This window comes from Schistocerca gregaria, chromosome 1 (assembly GCF_023897955.1).
Source record: "Schistocerca gregaria isolate iqSchGreg1 chromosome 1, iqSchGreg1.2, whole genome shotgun sequence".
NCBI classification, from domain to species: Eukaryota; Metazoa; Arthropoda; class Insecta; order Orthoptera; family Acrididae; genus Schistocerca; species Schistocerca gregaria.
The window spans coordinates 187,184,979-187,208,909 of NC_064920.1; the positions used below are offsets into that span (position 1 = coordinate 187,184,979).

The following is a 23,931-nucleotide window of genomic DNA, read 5'->3' on the forward strand; positions in this document are numbered from 1 at the left end:
TTGAGGTAAAATTTGCTTGAGGAAACACAAACACAGTGTAATATAGAAATTTGTTCAAGATTTCTTCTGCTGTTGTCCTTTATCTTTGAGAAAGATTTGTTGAATTTATTAAATAACTTTGATAACATTTTTGAACATAATTTTAAAACTGGAATATCAGGTCAGCCAGATGACAACAAATACCTGGGACTACTTTTATAAATGATAATGTGTTACAATAATTATGCAGTGACGTGCCTTGACCATTCAGATGGCCAAAGCACTGAATATTATATTATCTGTATTGAAATAATTGGAACTAATATCAATTTATATTACTGTAAGCACACTTTGATAGAAAACATTTATAGAAAAAACTAGTTTGTGGCTTTAAATGCACCCTTTGCACTTTGGTTGGTTGCTATGCAGTATCAACAGAATTGAAATTCCCTTCTTCTATACTGGAAAGCAAATTTGGTAAACCTTTCCTCAAAGAAGAATTCCTTCTTTCTGAGTTCTCCAAACAGCATGCTTCAGTTGAAAAAAATTCCTAGATATGATAGTGTCTCTCTTATCCAGTAAGATTTTGAGAATAGTGTTTGATTGTCTTCAGCACTGAAAGTGACCTTACCGCTGAAGATGTACCTGCAGTAATTGTATACAGTAATGACACTAACATATTGAACTCTTGGCATTTTTTATTTACATTTAATTAGTGCTAATTAGTTTTGCAAGTTCACCTACGAATTTATTTATAAACTCTTCAGCATTGAACTCTTGGCATTTTTATTTAGCATTGAATTAGTGCTTATTAGTTTTGCAAGTTCACTTATGAATTTATTTATAAACTCTTCAGTACTGTGGATGATCCAGCACATTTTTTTCAGTTGAATGCTGTCAAAGAACTTTCCATATACATCTAAGAGACTTGGGAAGCTGCTTTCAGAGAACAAGTTACAATATTGTCTATAGTTTTCATGCAACAGTAAATTTAAAAAATTTAATTTACAGTAATCTTGAAATATTAAATTCAAGTGGCTGTCAACGTTATCAAAAGTTCTCCAATTTGACTCGTAGTTTCTTGGAAAACTATCAGGGTAAATATTTTGTCAAATTTGTTCAAGAGAAAAAAGAATTTGGAATCTTCTAAAAGTTCCAAGAAGCCATTAACTGGTACTAAAAAGCTTGCAGCAGTTTCTTGAGGATTGTGTTCAAATGGCTCTAAGCTCTATGAGACTTAACATCTGAGATCATCAGTCCCCTAGACTTAGAATTACTTAAACCTAACTAACCAAAGGACATCATGCACATCCATGCCTGAGGCAGGATTGAACCTGTGACCATAGCAGCAGCATGGTTTCGGACTGAAGAGCCTAGAACCAAGTGGCCACAGAGGTCGGCTGAGAATTGTGTAGCATTGCACTGAACACATCACAAAATTTAGTTCCGTTCCTACACACAGAGTTTACCAGTCTTGATGAGTAATTGCATCATGTTGGGCAGACGTGTAGAAGACAACATTGCAAGAATTTATCTAAAAATTTAATAGTTTTTTGACATTGGGGGGGGGGGGGGGGCTGGAAGTTCATTAAGTGAACTAAAATGTATCTTACACTCCGGTATTTGATGGGTGCTTCGAGCCAAAACAAGATTTAGTGCAAGGGCATAACAGTGAAACAAATATCACTTTGGATGTCTATTTTTGATTAATGCGTGTACTCCATTCAGATTTCCGGCCATATACACCACACTGTAAAATGTCTATGCTATCAATTTTCCATTATATTTGAATTATGATAAGATGTTCTGAATAAGTTCTGTTCAGCAATAACCTGGTCATTTTTGTCCTACTTGTATCACAGAACAGAACACCCAATAATCTTTCTTTTATATCTTCTTAGTATTATTAAAAGAATAGGTTACTACTCGCCATATAGAGGAGATGTTGAGTTGCAGACAGGCACAGCAACCTTTCATTATTCCATCCTGGATTTCCTTTAGCTTTCCTTCATAACCTCCTCACACAACAGGACAATAGGAATCTCTGCTTGATTTGCCACACATGAAGTTTTGTCAAGCATGACTGTTATAAAACGAACATCTACAGCTTTCCATTTCATAGCTGATGAAACAGTCGAACCTATGACTTGTATTAGATCATTTTGAATTTGATTAGAAATTCCTTTAAACACCATAGTTTTTTATGTGCTCTGCTAAAAAAGAATCATACACTGCAGTGTATTTCAACAATTCCACCTAATTTTCCTGTTTAACAGATTTTATATTTCCTCAAAAGGCCAAGTCTCAGTTTTACAGAAGACATACTGCATTAATAAGCCTTTTTTAAAGGATGTCCCTGTCCTGCCTTAGCTCTTGATTGTGTAGAAATAATTCATTTCTAAGTTCGTCATAAAGTGCAGTTGCTGTTCTGATTTTCCCAAAAACAGCTTTAGCTACAGACAATCGTAAATGGTTAACAGTCGGTCCCTGCTTGGTTATCAACTCCACTAAATTTCTCAAATGCATGTACTCAGCATTTTGTCTAAGTACTATTTCTGTCCTTTCCAAGTAATGAGGAAAATCCTGTATTTAGGCCATCCCTACTGGCTACCCAGTCACATTTGGTATACCTACTACACTAAAAATGTCAAGTGAATTTACTGATGTGGGGAAAGACACAGGTTAACCAAACAACTGCCACCTGACAGTGCTCCTGTCATCTGTACTAGCTGTAAGAATGAATGATCCTAAATCACGCAGGAAATATCACAGATCAAAAGCTAATGCCTAAAAAGGCTAGATTTAGACCCCAAAAATCCTGTACAACTCAAATAAAATTTTGTCCCTTACAGAACACATAGCGGAAGGATGTTTTCTTTTTTTTTCTAAATAAAAAAATTAGAAAAATAAATAAAATAAATTAATAGGTTTAGCTGTGGTATACTTAAGTTCTGCATATTACATAGTCAGTCATAGAATGCTCTTGAAAAAACTGTACAACACATTTAAAGACCATCAGTTCACAAAAGTTATTGAATGTCCATTACAAAACAGACAGATTTATGTAATGCTGGAGAGTGGGAAAAGTCAACAAAGCAACGTTCTTGTCCAGGGCGGTGTCCGGGCACCCCTTTTATTTAATCTACACACAAATGATAACTAACACCTGACCATACTACCCATTTCGTGTGTACTGATGATCTGGCTATTACCACACAAGGAAAGAACTTTGAAGAAGTAGAAGGGAAACTGAAAACTCATTAAACATCTTGCCTAAATATTACCTACAAAACTCCCTCAAACAAAACCCCTCAAAGTCATAAATTAGTGCTTTCCACCATTGCTCAAAACAGGCAAATAGGAAGCTGAACGTCATCTTGAATGGCAGCAACCTGGAACAAACAAACAAACGAACATATGTGGGTGTCGTGCTAGACAGATCACTGACATACAAATATCATTGCCATAAGATCCGCCCAAAGGTTGCCACCAGGAACATCTTGAGAAAATTAGTGATTAGTAAATGAGGATACAGCCAATTGTATTTAGAATAATGTCCCAACACTTTGGTTTGCCTGACCAATATCCTCCAGATTCATACGTGCCAAAAAACTCAATACAGTCCTAATTGATGCATGACAGACCAATTATATTTAGAATAACTCCTCAAACACTTTGCTTTTCCGCAGCATAACTACACACTGACATTCCCAAAAAACATGGCTTTGCTGCTGTTGAACACTACCTTTCCCAGTGCTGACAAACTCTAAACTTTAAACCTCTTTCCTGGTCACGGGCAATTTAGAGGAATCCTTCCTAACCACCCACAGCCCCAAACCCCTCACCTGGTCCGGATTCATTGAAGACATCTTCAGAATCTGGTTGAGGTTTAGGACACCCTATCCACATTCCTCCAGAACTTCAACACTTTCTCCCCAATTTGCTTCAGTTGGTCCTCCTGAATCTTGATGGTGTCCTCCACTTCAAAGATGGCTACATCAGTATCTCAATCTATATGAAACCTACCAACCACCAGTAACACCTCCACTTTGACAGCTGCCACCCATTCTATAACAAGAAGTCTCTTCCATTCAGGCTTGTCACATCTGCAATGACAAACAGACCCACTCTGAATATACCATGGGTCTCACTGAGGCCTTCACAGACTGAAATTACCATCCCAACCTTCTAAAGAAACACATTTCTTGTGCCTTGTCTCACCAGCACCTAGCACCTCCAACACACTCACCATCCAGCCACAAAGCAGCATTCCCCTTGTGATTCAGGACCACCCAGTACTGGAGGAACTAAATCACATTCTCTGCCAGGATTCTGACTACCTCTCATTGTGCGCTGAGATGAGGAATATATTACCCACTATCCCCTGCAACAAATCTGAATACAGGACCTTGTCCCATACATCCTCCCACCACTACCTGCTCCAGCCTGGTCACAGGTATTTCCTATCCAATCAAAGTCAGAGCTAGTTGTGAAAGCAGTCCGGTCTACAGATTAAGTTACAATGACTGTGCTGCTTTCTATGTGAGTATGATGACTAACAAGAATATTTGCAGATGTGATCTCTCCTTGCAATAAACCTTGCATTCCTATAACCCTCCAGGCCTCAACCTTTGCTAGTCCTATTCCACCAGTGCATCCACTAGTTCTTTTCTATTTTTACTCTTCTCTGCTGCTGTCTCCCCTCCCGCACTCCTCTATCCCTTGCTCTCTTACCCCTCAATTGTACCTAGCAGCCAGTACCCTGTCACTACCATGACCTTGCATGCTCCAACAAACAGCACTGCCCGTTCCCTTACCCCACCGCCCTCCTACCCCCCCTCCTTGCACCAGGCCTCATTCCTAACCCACCATGTTCACTAGATTGCTGCTCCCATCAGGCTCAGTTGCTGTGCACAGTCCGGATGCTGCAGCCAGAGATAGAGGTCATATGTGTGTGTGAATTGTGTTTGTGTGAAAGTGTATGTTTTCTACTTTGGAAGGCCTTTTGGCTGAAAGCTAAAATGAATATCTCTGCTGTGTGCTTCTCCTGTATATGGTGGAGCAGCAATCTCTCCTTGTCATAGTTTTGTGATATGTAGTTTATGTTTACTAGAGGACTGGCCTGTAAATGGCACTTTGCAGAGGAATGATTAGTGCAGAAAGATTAGGATCAAAGATAAAGCATGTATTTGAGGCAAAACACTAACACCCTTGTACCTTGAAATTGATTATTGGAAAATGTTGAATAATTTGTGAGCTCCTCTAAACTAATGAGAAATGTAAATATGGTTTAAAAATAGTCTGTCTTCAAAATATTCCAGTTGAGTGTACAATTGGAGGTATTCCTCTAGTTTTTCCCACTTTGTTTAATAGCCGAAGGGGGGAGCCTACGTCTAAAGTGTGCCAGCAACAAATAAAATTGTTTTGCACCTATCCATTATTGTTCCACAATTGCAAGTACATACCAATTCCTTCATTATTGCTTCAGCTAACACAGTGATAAATTGTGTTCTCATACATCTGAATGTGCAGCTGTAATATAAATAAACAGCAAGCTAGCTAAGAAAAACATTTACAAGCCATGCAAGTAAATAACCCAGATTATGAGTTAGTAACAGTTGTCTATGACATGATTAGTAATCGAATAAACTAGAATCTGATGCAGGTATGCTATTTAATGCTTAGAGTAGGTTGTTACCCAGGGATAGCTTCCGTGCGTGGCAACAGAGTGATATAATGAAAGTTTATTTCATTCTTGTTTACTTTAACAGTGTTTCAGCTCATATTATGTGATGTTATTTTATCATCATGTAATTAAACTAAGATTAAACCATGATTTTACTCATAATGTTTACCTTGATAACATAAAGTCAGCTGTTCTTTATAAGTGTCCAAAGTATATCGCGCACATGCTTATGTTATGAAAAATGGCACACCCACTCAAGGGTTAAATACTGTGCCACCTAACATTGTCTTTTCCTTGTAGTATTTCTCAGTTTACTAGTACTTCGAGTTGTTTCTCATTGAAACTACCATTTCTATCAAAAATTTGTATCTTATGTTGCATTAGTAAATCTTCTGCCACAATGTCACTTGCCTGACACCTGCAAACTAAATACTGACTTTATCTTGATGCTTTCATGATGTCATGACTGACGCATCAGTGGCAATGATGTCCCTTGTGGTTGGGTTGCAGTGACCTGTTGTTTTCTTTCTGGGCCAGGCCTTAAGACACATTTTCCAGAACATCATTTTTTAATGTATATCACATGCCTAAGAAAGCTGGGAGTCATTGTGAATGGAATAGAGGATAACAGTACTGTTACTAATTTCTTCCTGATGCCTACTATAAAGTGACAGTGTGTGAAATGCAGCTGTTGACCTAGATGTAATGTGTTAGGCTAAAGTGCACTTTTGGTGCGATAGCTCTTGCATTGTGTGCTGATGTCAGCAATTTGTAGATAGATATTGGTCATAGCCAATTGTTGGTTGGCAGTATATTGTAGTCAGTGCTAACCACTGAATCTATTGATTTCTTTCAGCAAAAGATACAGATCAATTGAATTTGTTTTCAGTGTGGAAAGTACCAGAATAACTTAACTATATATGTTATACTTAGTTAATATTTTTTGTATTTATTTGGGAAAAAACCATGAGATGTAGTGGCAGTGTTCCTGCCAGTCTTGAAATACATGCTGGAAACCATTTTTTGAGAGGTCTTTCAAAATTGCCTCCGCAGCCTTCACCACCACTGCTGCTGATGATTGATAATGCCTCCCATGAAGACATTTTTCATGTTAGGGAATAGAGACAAGTCACACCTGGGGCACTTCACATTGATTTTTGCAAGATATTCAGCAACAACATTGTCAATATGTGGTTGCGCATTATCGTGGTGCAGCATCCAGCCTGCCTCATGGAGATGTGGTCTTTTGCATCTGATATGGACTTGCAATCTTTTCAGGACATCTCTGTGAATTGTCCAGTTACTGATGTATGAGCAGGTACAACATGCTGGAAACCATTCCATGAATATCAAAGAATGAAGTGACCATAACTTTCCCAGCAGAATCAACCACTTTTGCTTTCTTGGGCGTTAGTGATGAAGGAGACTTCCACACTGAGCTTTACTGTTTGCTCTCAGTATCAAAATGATGTAGCCAAGTTTCACAGCAGTGATTACATTTGAAAGAAACTCCTGATCTTCCTCCAACATCAACTTTAACTTCATGCAGACCTGTACACTAATGTCCTTTTGTTTCGGAATCAACAGCCTTGGAACCCATCACACACAAACATCTGTCGTGTAATTTTTCTGTCACTAATGTGTAGGTGGCACCCAGTGACATGTTCAGTATTTTAGAAAGTGATTGTAAGATAATTTGTCGATCCTCTCTCACAATGACAGCAGCAGTGTTGATGTTTTCTTCCTTTGAGCAGTAACTGGAGCACCAGGTCCACCTTCCTTTGTAATTGATTCTCTCTTCTCTTTAAACATTTTAAACCACCTTCAAGCTGTGCTGTAGGAAAGATCAGACTCTTTATAGGCCTCCTGTAACATTGTATAGGCCTCAGCTAAAGATTTGTTTAGACGAAAGCAGAATTTCAAACCTGCATATTGCTCCTCACGTGCTACCTTCATTGCAACGGTAGGCAATACTGAACATGACTGACCTTGTTGCCTCTCACAGGCAGGAACCAGGAGTCCCAACAATGAAACTACTACGTCATATTTTTTGCACATTAAGCTAACAGAATATCATCAGATTAAATTTTTAGTGCAAGAAATTATGACCATAAAAAATTATGATCGTTCTTTATTGAACAGCCCTCGTAGATCAAGTCCTAGGTCAGGTTGGAACATGACAATTTGCTTTTGAGTTGGTAGAACCAACGAGTCTCAACACAAAAATACAATTTTTGTAATAAATTGATGTGTATCCTCAGACGAGGATGTGGAACAGGCAGTTACAGACTTCTTCATACAGCTGGACAAGGTGTTTTATCAAACAACTGTCATCAACCTGGTTTGTCAAAGCAATGATTGCCTCAGTGCTCACTGAAATTGTGTGTTATTGGCATACCAATTCTGGATTGTATGGCCTTTGAAGATAAACTTTTTGATCACTCCTTATAAGTTAGAAGTCCAATAACAAATGAAAATAAAATTGTTTGTTTGTTTGACATAATTAAAAAAACAACACTTTACAAGTTTTTGCTTTACTTGTAGTGTGAAACTTTGTTTCTTGCCAAATTTCATCATTCTAGGTCTGTGGGAAGTACACTATAGCTTTTGGTGGGTGATTTTGCGACTGTCATAATATGTCACATAAATGGCCATAACTTCTGATTGTATTTATTTAGAAGCTTAAGTTTTTTCCACTGCTAAGGGAGCGTTGACTTACAGTATGTGGCATAAATTTAAACTTGGTATGTGTACCCATTTCTGAGAAAAGGATGTTCTTAACAGTTGGTCAGACAGACAGGTAACAGTGTTTCCCTAGGAGGGTTCAGTATGTACTGATTAAAGCACAAAACTCTAAAAATTACGTACAATATGTTATTATGCAGAAAAGTTTTGCTGAATGTTGAGTAAAAATGTTTAAGAAATGTACTTTACTCTCATTATTATGAAGTGCCATAAGTTTTTGTAGCAATTTTCCAACTAGCAGAAATTGTATCAAACAGAAACTGAAAATCATAAAGGCCATGTAAAAAACACTACACAAAACTTGTGCAAATCTGTTTGAAAAGTTCTAGATAACACCATAATTATAAGCAAGGCTTGATGATTGCTTTGTTGAGTGGAAATGCATCCACATGTTTCTTTCACTCCTAATATAAGAATGTTTTCAGTTTTGGTAGTAGGTGGATTGTGATAGGGTTTTTTTTTCATTAAAAAGCATGATCATTGTGCCCAGAATTCACTTTTATTTTTTCTGTCACAAAGGGATGTAAATTTTCAGTAAACTGTGCTGCACAGTTCAATGTACCCAAAGGAGGACATTATAAAACCTCTAGAAGCTGCTGTAGTGTGTATTAATATTTTTGACAACCAGATTTGGTCAATCGACCATCTTCAAGTCTTGGATATCATCACAACATATTAAAGGAGAGTTCCTTTATGTTAGGCACATAATTATTATCAGTTGCATCATTGTTACTTACATTACATACGCTGCAACTAATAATAATTATGTGCCTGGCATCAAGCAGTCCTCCTTTAACCTGATGTGCTCCCTGCCGCCGTTGGATAAGCAGCTGCTGCAGCAAGTCGTATACTCCTAGCTCACTCATTTGTTACATAGTTTAATCCTTAATTTCCTTGCGTATTTTTGGTACTTGCATTGTTTAATTCATAAATTTCGGGCGTATTATAGTATTTGAGAGTTTTAGGATTGCGTTTTAGTACCTGAATAGTGTAAAATCGCGTAGTCTCCTTCCGCCGTCAAGCAGTGTGTCAGCAGTGCGCAAGTACCTGCATTATTGCATTTACTAATCAATCTTGTATTTTAATAACCGTTTAAATTTTGTTTTGATTTGTTTGTGCTCTCTGTAGATTAATTCAGATGTTGTTTGCACAACGGTTTTTAGCATGGCTAGGGACTGCAACTGCTGTGTTCAGAAGCAGGCTGAGTTGGCATCCCTTCGCTCCCAGCTTCAGGCAGTGTTGGCTTCGGTCACACAGCTTGAGGCTGTTGCCAATGGGCATCACTGTGGGGATCCGGACAGGGGTTTGTCGGGGATGGCTAGCTCGTCCCACGCATCCCCCGATCAGACTACGACTGCCTGGGATACTGCCCACATTGAGGCTGATCCCTCACCTGTGGTGGAGTGGGAGGTCGTCTCTAGGTGTGGCAGGGGGCGAAAGACATTCCAGAGGGCTGAACAGAAGGCCTCTCCAGTTTGTCTGACGAACTGGTTTCAGGCTCTGTATCCGGCTGATACTGATCTTTGGTCGGAGATGGCTGCTTGTCCTGATCCAGAGGTTGCCCCTCAGTCTGCAAGATACGGGCAGTCGCAGAGGGTGGGCTTACTGGTAGTTGGGAGCTCCAACGTCAGGTGCGTAATGGGGCCCCTTAGGGATATGGCAGCAAGAGAGGGGAAGAAAACCAATGTGCACTCCGTTTGCATACCGGGGGGAGTCATTTCAGATGTGGAAAGGGTCCTTCCGGATGCCATGAAGGGTAGAGGGTGCACCCATCTGCAGGTGGTCGCTCATGCCGGCACCAAAGATGTGTGTCGCTATGGAGTGGAGGAAATCCTCTCTGGCTTCCGGCGGCTTTCTGATTTGGTGAAGACTGCCAGTCTCGCTAGCGGGATGAAAGCAGAGCTCACCATCTGCAGCATCGTCGACAGGACTGACTGCGGACCTTTGGTACAGAGCCGAGTGGAGGGTCTGAATCAGAGGCTGAGACAGGTCTGCGACCATGTGGGCTGCAGATTCCTCGATTTGCGCCATAGGGTGGTGGGGTTTCAGGTTCCGCTGGATAGGTCAGGAGTCCACTACACACAGCAAGCGGCTACATGGGTAGCAGGGGTTGTGTGGTGTGGACTGGGCGGTTTTTTAGGTTAGATGGCCTCGGGCAAATACTGAAAGGGCAACAGCCTCAACGGGCAAAGTCAGGACATGCGGGACCAATCTGCAATGGGTATTGTAATTGTAAACTGTCGAAGCTGCATTGGAAAAGTACCGGAACTTCAAGCGCTGATAGGAAGCACCGAAGCTGAAATCGTTATAGGTACAGAAAGCTGACTGAAGCCAGAGATAAAATTCAGCCGAAATTTTTACAAAGGCACAGACGGTGTTTAGAAAGGATAGATTGCATGTAACCAATGGTGGCATGTTTGTCGCTGTTAGTAGTAGTTTATCCTGTAGTGAAGTAGAAGTGGATAGTTCCTGTGAAATATTATGGGTGGAGGTTACACTCAACAACCGAGCTAGGTTGATAATTGCCTCCTTTTACCGACCTCCCGACTCAGCAGCATTAGTGGCAGAACAACTGAGAGAAAATTTGGAATACATTTCACATAAATTTTCTCAGCATATTATAGTCTTAGGTGGAGATTTCAATTTACGAAATATAGATTGGGACACTCAGATGTTTAGGACGGGTGGTAGGGACAGAGCATCGAGTGACATTATACTGAGTGCACTATCCGAAAGTTACCTCTAGCAATTAAACAGAGAACCGACTCGTGGAGATAACATCTTGGACCTACTGATAACAAACAGACCCAAACTTTTCGATTCTGTAAGTGCAGAATAGGGAATCAGTGATCATAAGGCCGTTGCAGCATCCATGAATATGGAAGTTAATAGGAATATAAAAAAAGGGAGGAAGGTTTATCTGTTTAGCAAGAATAATAGAAGGAAGATTTCAGACTACCTAACAGATCAAAACGAAAACTTCTGTTCCAACACTGACAATGTTGAGTGTTTATGGAAGAAGTTTAAGGCAATTGTAAAACGCGTTTTAGACAGGTACGTGATGAGTGAAACTGTGAGGGACGAGAAGAAGCCACCGTGGTTCAACAACAAAGTTAGAAAACTACTGCGAAAGCAAAGAGAGCTTCACTCCAAGTTTAAACACAGCCAAAACCTCTCAGACAAACAGAATCTAAAGGATGTCAAAGTTACCGTAAGGAGGGCTATGCGTGAAGCGTTCAGTGAATTCCAAAGTAAAATTCTATGTACCGACTTGACAGAAAATCCTAGGAAGTTCTGGTCTTACGTTAAATCAGCAAGTGGCTCGAAACAGCATATCCAGACACTCCGGGATGATGATGGCATTGAAACAGAGGATGACACGCATAAAGCTGAAATACTAAACACCTTTTTCCAAAGCTATTTCACAGAAGAAGACCGCACTGCAGTCCCTTCTCTAAATCCTCGCACAAACGTAAAAATGGCTGACATCGAAATAAGTGTCCAAGGAATAGAAAAGCAACTGGAATCACTCAACAGAGGAAAGTCCACTGGACCTGACGGGTTACCATTCGTTTCTACACAGAGTACGTGAAAGAACTTGCCCTCCATCTAACAGCCATGTACTGCAAGTTTCTAGAGGAACGGAAGGTTCCAAATGATTGGAAAAGAGCACAGATAGTCCCAGTCTTCAAGAAGGGTCGTCGAGCAGATGCGCAAAACTATATACCTATATCTCTGACGTCGATCTGTTTTTTGCTCGAGTATCATGTCGTTTTTGGAAACCCTGAATTTACTCTGTAGGAATCAACATGGATTCCGGAAACAGCAATCGTGTGAGACCCAACTTGCTTTATTTATTCATGATACAGATGCTATTTTCCATGACTTCCGGAAAGCATTCGATACAGTTCCGCACCGTCACCTGATAAACAAAGTAAGAGCTTACGGAATATCAGACCAGCTGTGTGGCTGGATTTAAGAGTTTTTAGCAAACAGAACGCAGCATGTTGTTATCAAAGGAGAGACGTCTACAGACCTTAAAGTAACCTCTGGCGTGCCACAGGCGAGTGTTATGAGACCATTGCTTTTCGCAATATATATAAATAACCTAGTAGATAATGTCGGAAGTTCCATGCGGCTTTTCGCGGATGATGCTGTAGTATACAGAGAAGTTGCAGCGTTAGAAAATTGTATTGAAATGCAGGAAGATCTGCAGCGGATAGGCACTTGGTGCAGGGAGTGGCAACTGACCCTTAATATAGACAAATGTAATGTGTTGCGAGTACATAGAAAGAAGGATCCTTTATTGTATGGTTATATGATAGCGGAACAAGCGCTGGTAGCAGTTACTTCTGTAAAATATCTGGGAGTATGCGCACGGAACGATTTGAAGTGGAATGCTCATATAAAATTAATTGTTGGTAAGGCAGGTACCAGGTTGAGATTCATTGGGAGAGTCCTTAGAAAATGTAGTCCATCAACAAAGGAGGTGGCTTACAAAACACTCATTTGACCTATACTTGAGTATTGCTCATCAGTGTGGGATCCGTACCAGATCGGGTTGACGGAGGAGATAGAGAAGATCCAAAGAAGAGCGGCGCGTTTTGTCACAGGGTTATTTGGTAACCGTGATAGCTAAAATCAAGTGGCAGACTCTGCAAGAGAGGCGCTCTGCATCGCAGTGTAGCTTGCTTGCCAGGTTTCAAGAGGGGGCGTTTCTGGATGAGGTATTGAATATATTGCTTCCTCCTACTTATCCCTCCCGAGGAGATCACGAATGTAAAATTAGAGAGATTCGAGCGAGCACAGAGGCTTTCAGACAGTCGTTTTTCCCGCGAACCATACGTGACTGGAACAGAAAAGGGAGGTAATGACAGTGGCACGTAAAGTGCCCTGCACCACACACCATTGGGTGGCTTGCGGAGTATAAATTTAGATGTAGATGTAGATGTAATGATATTCATGATATGGAGGTGGTCGATTGACTGGAACTGATTGTGAATATGTCAACAGTCATTACAGCAGCTTTTAGTGGTTTTGTGATGCCATTCTTCAAGAATGTAAATTTGTTTGTTTTCTTTGTGCATAGCACCCATTTATGCACATGTTTGCACAACCTGAATACATATATCATGCAAGTCATATGCTCTCATTTGATACTGGGGATTTTGTCCTGGCGAGAAACAATGCACACCACATGTTTCAGGCAGAATTTGGTGTACAACAATGTAAATTAATTGACTCTGATTTTGTACTCATCTCATGTGGAAAATCCATTCTCCTTGGCCAGAATATATAATACTTATCCCCTCCTTTTTCAGATTTATCTCAGCAACTTACTGTAAGATAAAGAGACTTTTTGGCTGAAAGTTTGATTGATTTGTTATCTTAAAGCTAATCCAATTTTTTAAATATACTTGAATGTCCTTGTATTGACACACAGGTGTAAGAAGTCGTGATGTGCTTACTGATTCTGAATAGACCTCTTCCATCCTTTAAGGCTGTTCCAGTGGCAACCCAAAGCCAGCAAGTGTTGGTGTATCTAATATCAGCAATACGTGTTATGCCTATGGATACATTGGTGCAGACTGTACACCAGGTAGTGAAGCAGCCCCCACCCATTGAGGGATTTAAGAAGGTGAGATCATATTTAGGATTGTGTAATGATGTCAGAAAGTAAGTGTTCTGATAAAATACTGACATTAAAGTGTATTCTATAAGACTTCCATTGCTTCCACAGTGCAGTTAAGAAATTAATTTTGTGTGCTGTGACATTACTTTTATTGTTTCTCTACTTAACTGTCTTTACTACTAAGACACTTACCACAGTGTGAAATAAGTTTTCATATACATTAACTTTGGAAATTTATCACTTGTGATTACAACTGGTGTATGACAGTTTCTTACACATTGTCAGAGAAATGCCAGCTGGAAAGGAAGTCTTTTAGTTACTGAAGAGAACAGTCCTTTACAGCAAGATACGATCTGTAAACAGGATGGGGAAATTGCACCCAGCTTGACATTACGACAGATTTATAAGGTGAAGGAAAAAATTTCTCAGTGTGATATCTCTCTTACATATTATTGAAATTTTATGTGTTGTATGTTGGTGATTGGGGGGGGGGGGGGGGGGGGCAAGTGTGTGATCCAAATAGATAAACTGGTTTGTATAGTTTGGAGTTAATCTAAAATTGTCTAAGGTGTGTAAAGAATCTTATCCAGCAAGAGTTAAAATATGGATTTCAACTTTTATGTGGATTTTACAATGAGATTATTACACTACTGGCCATTGAAATTGCTACACCAAGAAGAAATGCAGATGATAAATGGATGTTCGTTGAACAAATATATTATACTAGAACTTACATGTGATTACATTTTCATGCAATTTCGGTGGATAGATCCTGAGAAATCAGTACCCAGAACAACCACTTCTAGCCATAATAATGTCCTTGATTCACCTGGACATTCAGTCAGACAGAGCTTGGATGGTGTGTACAGGTACAGCTGCCCATGCAGCTTCAACACGATACTACAGTTCATCAAGATTAATGACTGGCGTATTGTGACGAGCCAGTTGCTCGGCCACTATTGACCAGATGTTTTCAGTTGGTGAGAGATCTGGAGAACGTGTTGGCCAGGGCAGCAGTCGAACATTTTCTGTATCCAGAAAGGCCCGTACAGGATCTGCAACATGCGGTAGTGCATTATCCTGCTGAAATGTAGGGTTTCGCAGGGATCAATTGAAGGATAGAGCCACGGGTTGTAACACATCTGAAATGTAATGTTTACTGTTCAAAGTGCCGTCATTGCGACTGAGATGTGTAACCAATAACGTCAGGTGATACGCCAGTATGGCGATGACGAATACACGCTTCCAATGTGCGTTCACTGCAATGTCGCCAAACACGGATGCGACCATCATGATGCTGTAAACAGAACGTGGATTCATCTGAATAAATGACGTTTTGCCATTCGTGCACCCAGGTTCGTCGTTGAGTACAGCATCGCAGGCTGTCAGTGATGCAACGTCAAGGGTAACCGCAGCCATAGTCTCCGAGGTGATAGCCCATGCTGCTACAAACATCGTTGAACTGTTTGTGCAGATGGTTGTTGTCTTGCAAATGTCCCCATCTGTTGACTCAGGGATCGAGACATGGCTGCACGATCCATTAGAGCCGTGTGGATACGATGCGTGTCATGGTGACTGCTAGTGATACAAGGATGTTGGGATCCAGCACGGTGTTCCGTATGCTCTCCTGAACCCACCAATTCCATATGCTGCTAACAGACATTGGATCTCGACCAGCGTGAGCAGCAGTGTCGCGATACGATAAACCGCATCACGATAGGCTACAATCCGACCTTTATCAAAGTTGGAAACTCAATGGTACACATTTCTCCTCCTTACACGAGGCATCACAGCAACGTTTCACCAGGCTATGCCGGTCAACTGCTGTTTGTGTATGAGAAATCAGTTGGAAACTTTCCTCATGTCAGCACGTTGTAGGTGTCACCACCAGAGTCAACCTTGTGTAAATGCCCTGAAAAGCTAAATATTTGCATATCACAGCATCTTCTTCTTGTCGGTTAAATTTCACGTCTGTAGCACATCATCTTCATGGGGTAGCAATTTTAATGACCAGTAGTGTAGATTTGAGTATATGAGAGCTGACTAATGGTTTGTAACAAGTGAAAACAGTGCTATACTATTGATGCACAGATATGAATTCCAAGTTTTGCATCAAAAGACAGTCGTGTAGACTGAAATTGGTGCTGAATAATGTTACTTGATTCAGCAACTGAAGGTGTTAATCACGATGTCTTTCCTATAAAGTATATGTTGTCCTGGGAATTTGCAGGTTTTGAAGCATGATTCTGTGTGGATTCACATCCTTATTGCCTACAGACCAGTGCTGAAACTGGCACCACACCAAGATATCAACATAATTTCCAGTGAAAAGTATGACAACTAAGAAAGCCCAAGATATGTACAGAGTACTAAAGTAACAGTATTTTCTGTCATGCTTGGCAATCTACAACTCTAGATTCAGAAGCATTTTAGTTCTTACGCATTTATTTTGTGTGTCAGTTTTTTGAAAGCACACTAAATACGTTTTCTGGAAACGAATTTCTTCAATGATGTAGATGAATTAATACTGGGGAAATGTTTGCTCTGTGTTATGAATGGATTACCTTGTTCACTCTTTTCGCCACTTTCAGTCTTTCTTTTTTATTTCTTTGATTAGCATCAGGTAAAACTTGCCAATAGTAATTTCACCAGGGACTACTGTGTTGAGTGAGTAGGTGTCCAATACATCTTGATTCAATCTGAGAAACAATGCTCTGCCTCTTACTTGTGAGAATTGGGATTTTTACCAAATGAGATCCAAGTTCCATTACCTTTACTGTCACTAATTAACTGTTCCTTTTTTATGTACAGGTTTTGTCTAATGAAACCACATCTCCTGGCAATCCAAACTGGTACCTATGAATTTTTACCAAGTCGGCCTCAGTCAACACTATCTGTGTCATAGTATTGCATTGCTGGACATTAAAAATGGCAATACCACCAAGGTGGCATACAAAAAATGTCAAATATGCATGAAGTGTCCTAGATACTTGGATACGTAAATGATAAACGTTTCAGTGCAACTGCACAAAGTAGATATGAGTAATGCATTTTACATCTTTTACATAAGGAAAGATTACATAGCACATTTCTCGTTTAAAAATCTTATTTGAATGTTCAACAATAATGGAAATTCCTGGCTGGAGCAATACATATCTTTCGAGCAATAGCTCTTTTTCTAGCACAAGTACACACACTCACACAGGTAGTCACACAAACACCCACCCACACACTTCCATGGTCATGGTAGACTGATTATTGGTACTCAGTTATTGAAAGCAGTTGCCTGAGCTGATAGAGATGGGGAGAGGATAGGGAAGGCACAAAGAGAGGGTAACAGAAACAGGCAGGTTTTTGGACAGATGACTCAGTGGCTGTGCGGCAGGAACAAAAGAGTGTACAGCGGGTAGATCAAAAAGAGATGCAGGAAGAGGAAAAGAGAAAAAGGTAAAGATGAAAGAGGGGAATTGTCTGTCATCTCATCCATAAATAAATCTCTCGTGACATCTCCTCCCTGCTGTAAGTAATCTATTAACCAGCCACCGACAAGCACTCATCTTAAAACCCAATATCACCATGGCATTGAGAAGCTCAACCACATCCTCCAACAAGGCTTTACTATCTCTCATCATACCCTGAGATAGGGGACATTCTACCAAAAATCCTGTCCACATCCCCCAAAGTAGTGTTCTGTCACCGGCCCAACCTACAGAATATCTTTGTCCATCCCTTTTCCAATCCTGCTGCTAATCTTGCACCCATAGGTCATTGCCTTGTGGTCATCCTAGGGGTAAGACTTGTCCCTTACCCCCATCCACCACCTCCTACCGTATTCCAGTCACTGGAATTTCTAACCAATAAGAAGCAGGCCCATATGTGAAAACATAATTGTTATATACGGCGGTGATTTGAAAAGTTCTCAGAACAGAATAGGAAAAAAGTACTTACATCAGTGAATTTTTATTTTTTTTTATTTTTCAATGTAATCTCTTTGTAGATTAATGCACTTGGCCCAGTGGTGTTCCAGTGCCTTGATTCCATCTCAAAAATGAGTTTCCTCCAGGCCTGCAAAATAGTTGTCAGCTCTGACTATCAATTCTTCCTTTGAAGTGAATCTTCATCTACCGAGAAAAATTTTCTGTTTTGAAAAGAGATGGAAGTCTGATAGAGTCATATCTGGAGAATAAGGCAGGTGTGGCAACAATTCATACTTTAGTTCGTGTAATTTTGCTATGTTGATTTCTAATTCTTCAGTTAAAATGTGATATACCCTTTCAGAAGACATCTGGTAAGTGTGAGCAATTTCATGCACTTTCAATCGGCGGTCCTCCATGAACATTTTGTGCACTTTTGCAATGATTTCTGGAGTAGTGACACATCTTGGCCGACCACTATGCAGTTCATCATCTAAGCTCTCCTGACCAAATTTAAATTCATTTGTCCACTTGGCAACAGTTGAATATGAAGGAGCAGAGGCCCCCAGTGTATTCTGGAAATCAGCATGAATGACTTTTGCTTTCATACATTTCTTTACGAAATACTTAATCACTGCTTGAATTTCGATTTTTTTTCCATCTTTTCCACAGAGCCACGTCACCGCCACAGCGCTCTTCCGACACTGACGTGGCATGTGTTTGCAGGCAACAGTCTTAATGAATATCACGTGAACAACTCGTTGCACTAGAGCTGACCTCTTGTGGTGATTCCGAGAACTTTTCAAACCACCATCATATCATCAATACTGACATTAGTGTATGACATTCTGTGTTAACATGACAAGTAACAAATTGCCTGCCTTCATGAAATTGTCCAAACCACAAATTTGAACATCCAGCTGCTGAACATGCTGCATGTTGCAACACAACTGACTTCATTTGGATACTCCTTCCAACACAAGTTTGTGTGAACTATGCAGATGGGAATTGTCTCTCCAGTAAATCCTGCACTGTCTCAATCCCACTGGCCTAAACCTCTATGAACATGTTCCGACTGCCTTACCTGATCTTTTTCCCTTCTTCTTTCGTTCAGACAACTCCTCCTCCATCCAGATCATGCCGGCCTTCTCTCACCACTCTTCCCCCCTCGCCCTCCCCTCCTTCTGCCTTTTCAACCCTTTCCCCTTCTTTCTCCTCTCCCTCTCTGCCTTTTCATCTGTTTTCCATTTTCCCTACCTCCTAGTCCCCCCCCCCCCCCCCCCCCCCTCCCTCCTATCGCTCTTACTGCATCTCATTTTGCTTTACTCTCTGTAGTATTTTTATCTTGTGCAGCTGCGGAGTCATCTGTCCAGAGACCTGCCTCTTTCCCACTACTCCCTCCCTGCGTCCTTCCCTATTTGCTTCACACCACTATCTGCTGAGGCATCTGCTTTCAGTAATCAAATATTGATAATCAGTCTTGCGGTGACCACAGGAGTGTGCATTTGGGTGTCTATGTGTGTTAATGTGTGTACCTGTTCTAGAAAAAGCGCTATTGCTCAAAAGTTAGTGCAAATGCTGTTAAGTCTTTCTGTGGTCCATGCATTGATCCGTTATTGGTGAGAGATCACCTTTCCTTTACTTTTCATCCTGTCACCTTGGAATGTTAGTAAATTGTGAGCGGATTATTGTGCCTTGTGTAAGAAGGAGAAACATCTACTAACAAGTATTGTAATTTGCCAGTGGTAAGGCTATGGCTTCTTGGACTTTCAGCACCATTGTTGTGGCTTGCCATGATGTGGCAGCAGAGATAGTGATGTACCTAATAACGACATTGGAAACAGGAATGTCATTTTGTCATCTTTTCAGCTGAGTCCTAGTTCTATATACGGCATCACAGTGGACATATCCATGTGTGGAGGAGTCCCATTTGCATTTGTCATCATCATATGGACCAATCACGTTGTATGGTGATAATGGTTAGTCTAGTTCATGTAGATGATACTTTGGACACCAGACTTACATTCCTGGCATCTTAAAGCTGGTGGCTGTGACCAGTCTTCGACAGTGTTATCTTTCATCGCTTCCTATCCTTTCGGATGCAATTTTAATGCCTACCAGTGTATAAAGGGATGGCTAAGCATGATTCTGGAACTGTTTGACAAATTACATGTTGCTGCCTGAAGTCAGAGAGGTAATCTTGCTGGCTCAACTCATATCATGTGCATCGATTCTACTCAGATTGCTTCTTGCTATTGGTAGCTGACCTTCCCTTGTAAAATTAAGAGACTTCATTTGGCAGAGCACAGGAGTACAAGCAGACTAGTACTAGAAGAGCAGAAACCAATGTCGTCATAAAATCGTAAGTGAAGCAATAATGTAGAACATATGCCCCAGAAAATTTGTTGAGATTTGTGTGGATCTAAGAACAATGAAGAAAAAGGCTAGAAGCAGAGGTGCTTAATTCCATATCCAACAGATGGTCAACTAGAGTGTCGAATACTGTATAGTATACTTTGTTACTAGTAAGTTGTCTTGAAAATTGGCAGATTTTAAAACTAATTTGTATGTTTTATTTATTTGCATGTGAACTGTCACTAAATATAGACAAAACTACAAAAATAAAACATAAATTTTACTGTGATGGGCTCTATTTTTTAAATGATGTGTATGTAATTGTGATTGCGTAAGAAAATAATGGACTGGAAAAAATAAGTGTATATACTCTATTTCAAAGTACTTTACATACATTTTTCTCTTATTATAGGAGGCTTGCATAGAAGTTAGTGTTCTGGAGTTGTTTTACTGCTATATGCAAACAACTTCTGGTTCTCAACTCACTGAGAGCTGGAGTTCTTTAATAGGACTTTTGCGTGATGGCTTGACACTCTCACCACCAGCTCAGTTCTTGATGCTAGCTATACTGAACGAGTTTGTGCAGAAGACACCTCCACTTTCAGAGAAAAAAGAGCTTAGGGATTTGCAAGACATCACAGCAAAGGTTTGTCATTTATTACTAGTGTGAATTGAATTTCATTATGTGATTTCAATAGAATACTTGTATTTCTTTTCATATTCTAGAAATGCAGTTAAAGTAGTAGTTGGAATATAGAAACAAGAATCATACAATTCATATTATTGAGGAAACAGACCTTGTTTCATAAAGCACCTAGCATCCAGCACACATTGGTCTATCAATTACTCATATGATTTTGAACGCATCCCTGTTGGTTTTTGGACATTTTTGATCAAATTCTAAGGCGATTTCTGAATGAATCGTAAGTTTATTTTTGAATGTGTGCATCGTGTAAGTGATGTCTCTGCCAGGGGAATCTCCGACGCATCTAGAAATAAACTTTCCTGCAGACAAAAGGGGACGAGTCTATATGAGCTGCGCCAGTAAAGCCGAAAGAGTGAATGACAATTGCTGTTTGTGTGGTTCACTGGGTTTGCAAATGATCAGCATTGTTATAATTACTAGCGAATTCCACTGATTCAAATTGTCAGAGTGGAAATAAATGACTAACAGGAATAACAGACAACAAAGATTACATATTGTCTTCTCCATGTATCGAAGAAAATGAATTTTTGACAGAAAATTTTTGACCAGACGGCTTCACTACTAAGGGCCAGTTATACAGTCCCTGGCTAGCAGCCGCTACAGTTCTATTCTGGGAGTTGTGCGGAAAACGCGTTGTACAAACATGTAATAACGCCTAACTGGAGAATAATGGCGGGATAACTAAACTGGTGATTCTGGTAGGGTAGTGAAGTTAATCGGCGAAGAAATTTTGACAGTGGCAGGAATAGCTACAGAATTGGTGATGACAAGATTGTTTGTTAGAACGAGGAAGTAGAAGAAACGGGAACATCACACAAATTATAGAAGAATAAGTCAGTTCCAAGTTTATATAAAAATTTCGTAATACTACTTTTTGATCTCATGCTTGAGAAACTGGTGTGCATGAATGAAATGTGAAACTGTTTCCTAACATAAAGTATTTGCTTGTATTAATGCCTAATAGGCATTTGATATTCGTTCTTTGTGAATTATATTCTGTCGTGTTATAAAACTGACCATTTGTGCCAAAACAGTCTAATTTATTTGGTGTGTGTAACAATTGCTGCAATATTAGGCAGGCCGATTTCGTTTTATCTAGCAGACAGTGACAAAATAGATGTAATCAGATCAAGAAACCACACCAGTCTTGGGTACTATTTCTATTAACAGCTTTTCTAGTATTAGACAATGACATTTCATTTTTTCATCTAGCAAAACATTGACGAACTTTGATGAGGTAATAGATTCTTTCCCAGAAAGGAAAGTACGCCATATAAAGCTGTGGCAAGATTAGAGAGAGAGGAAAAAAAAAAAGCTAGGACTTAAGGATTGAAAAATGTGTACTGTCTTGCTTGTCTCTTGTCTGTACTCGTTTTATGTATCCTATATTTAATTTTATGTCACACAAAACAGCAAGTTATTAGCTAATAGGCAGTAAAGACTGCAAATTTTTTGAAGAGTTCTTGTTCTGCCTGTTACAAATAATCCCATCCAGTATTAATTGCGAGATTATTTTTTAGAGGGGCAGGTAGTCAAACCAGCCGACGGGAAGTAGGAGACATTTTAATTTCCACTGGCCTGAATATAGTTTGATGGCACCCAATACAAAATATTACACATTTGAATTCCACAGAGCGAAATACAGAGACGTGCGATGGAAGACTGCTGTGTGAAGAAGCGTGGAACTACTCTTCGCACAATTAAGACCAAATAACATGTCTTACGTTCCCTCGAACATGTATGTTTTATGTATCAGACTCTTCAGAAAAATGTGCATTACAAAATGAAGATATTTTTGAAAAGTTGATTTTTTAAAATTTCTGGCGCCTACCTCAATTGCTCGAGGAAGGGGGAACACCACTACCTAATATTGCCCCGGTTTGGAAATATCTTATATCAGGGCCTGATACACAGTGCAATCTGAGTTGTAGTGAGAAGGTGGTAGTCTCCACGTGACCTGTGTTTACATTTAGTGATTTTGCTGTTTCCTCTTTGTTTATTGCTCTCACGTCAAATGAAAACAAATCGGATTTCTGTGGCCAGGAACTATCAAGTGAATTAAAATACATTCACATAATTATGGAAGGCTAAAATGTGTTATTAGTTTCAGATTTTATTTTGTTTCCACCTTTCTGACAGTCAAGCGTTAATCACCTTGCAGAACAGTGAAGTTATTTTTGTCGATTTGTTAAAGAAATTTGACTTTTATTAATCTTTTCTGCTGAGGCAGTCAATTTATTTGAAACGAGGTGTTTAATTCCACGCTATTGGCTAGTTTCAACTGTTCACTGCATTTCAAGTTCACATTTTTATCTTATAGCACATATGGTTATTATTCCATAATAAAAAACCAAACATGAGATAATATGGTACTGGTACTTCAAGAAAATTAACATCTGAATCTGGTCATACGAATGTGCATTTAAGCTGTATTATGCATTTTAGTGTGGTTCACAAAATTCCCATGCTCTTGGAATATCCTCTAATGTCTTGTTTCTTTTCTGACATAATGTAAGATCTTTTAATGTTTTACACGTACGAGCATACGGGCTTCTTGTGTCATCCTAGCTGTGGAAGCGCAGTGATGCCTGTCATCTGACGCAACTGCTGAAACAAATCTATTTCTAATAGGTCGCGGGAAAATATTCTGAATGGTTGTTTGATAAGTATTACTTTCAAGTAAAGTAAATTTCGTTTTACACAAGATGAATTCTGTGTGCGAATTTCCAACGAGTGTCTTAAATCACAGAGCATTTCACTTTCATTCAAAAATCAAATCTTTTAGGACAACCATTTAGAATATTTTTGAACCCAGAATATCAGACATTTATGCCATTGTTAAAAATTTTACTGGCGTATTTGTGTGATGTATCTTAAAGTGTAACACGTGCAAGAAAGAGCAACATTATTTGTG

The 23,931-nt window shown here is 39.7% G+C and overlaps 1 protein-coding gene across 2 annotated transcripts in view; it reads left to right on the forward strand.

Moving 5' to 3' along the window:
* The window catches only part of LOC126336429 (protein dopey-1 homolog), a 341,808-nt gene that overhangs the window by 206,433 nt on the left and 111,444 nt on the right, over positions 1 to 23,931 (forward strand). For both annotated transcript variants that reach the window (XM_050000134.1, XM_050000125.1), the window contains exons 23-24: positions 13,911 to 14,048; positions 20,724 to 20,957. In XM_050000134.1, the coding sequence (XP_049856091.1) occupies positions 13,911 to 14,048; positions 20,724 to 20,957 (372 nt within the window). The remainder of the gene's footprint in view (positions 1 to 13,910; positions 14,049 to 20,723; positions 20,958 to 23,931) is intronic.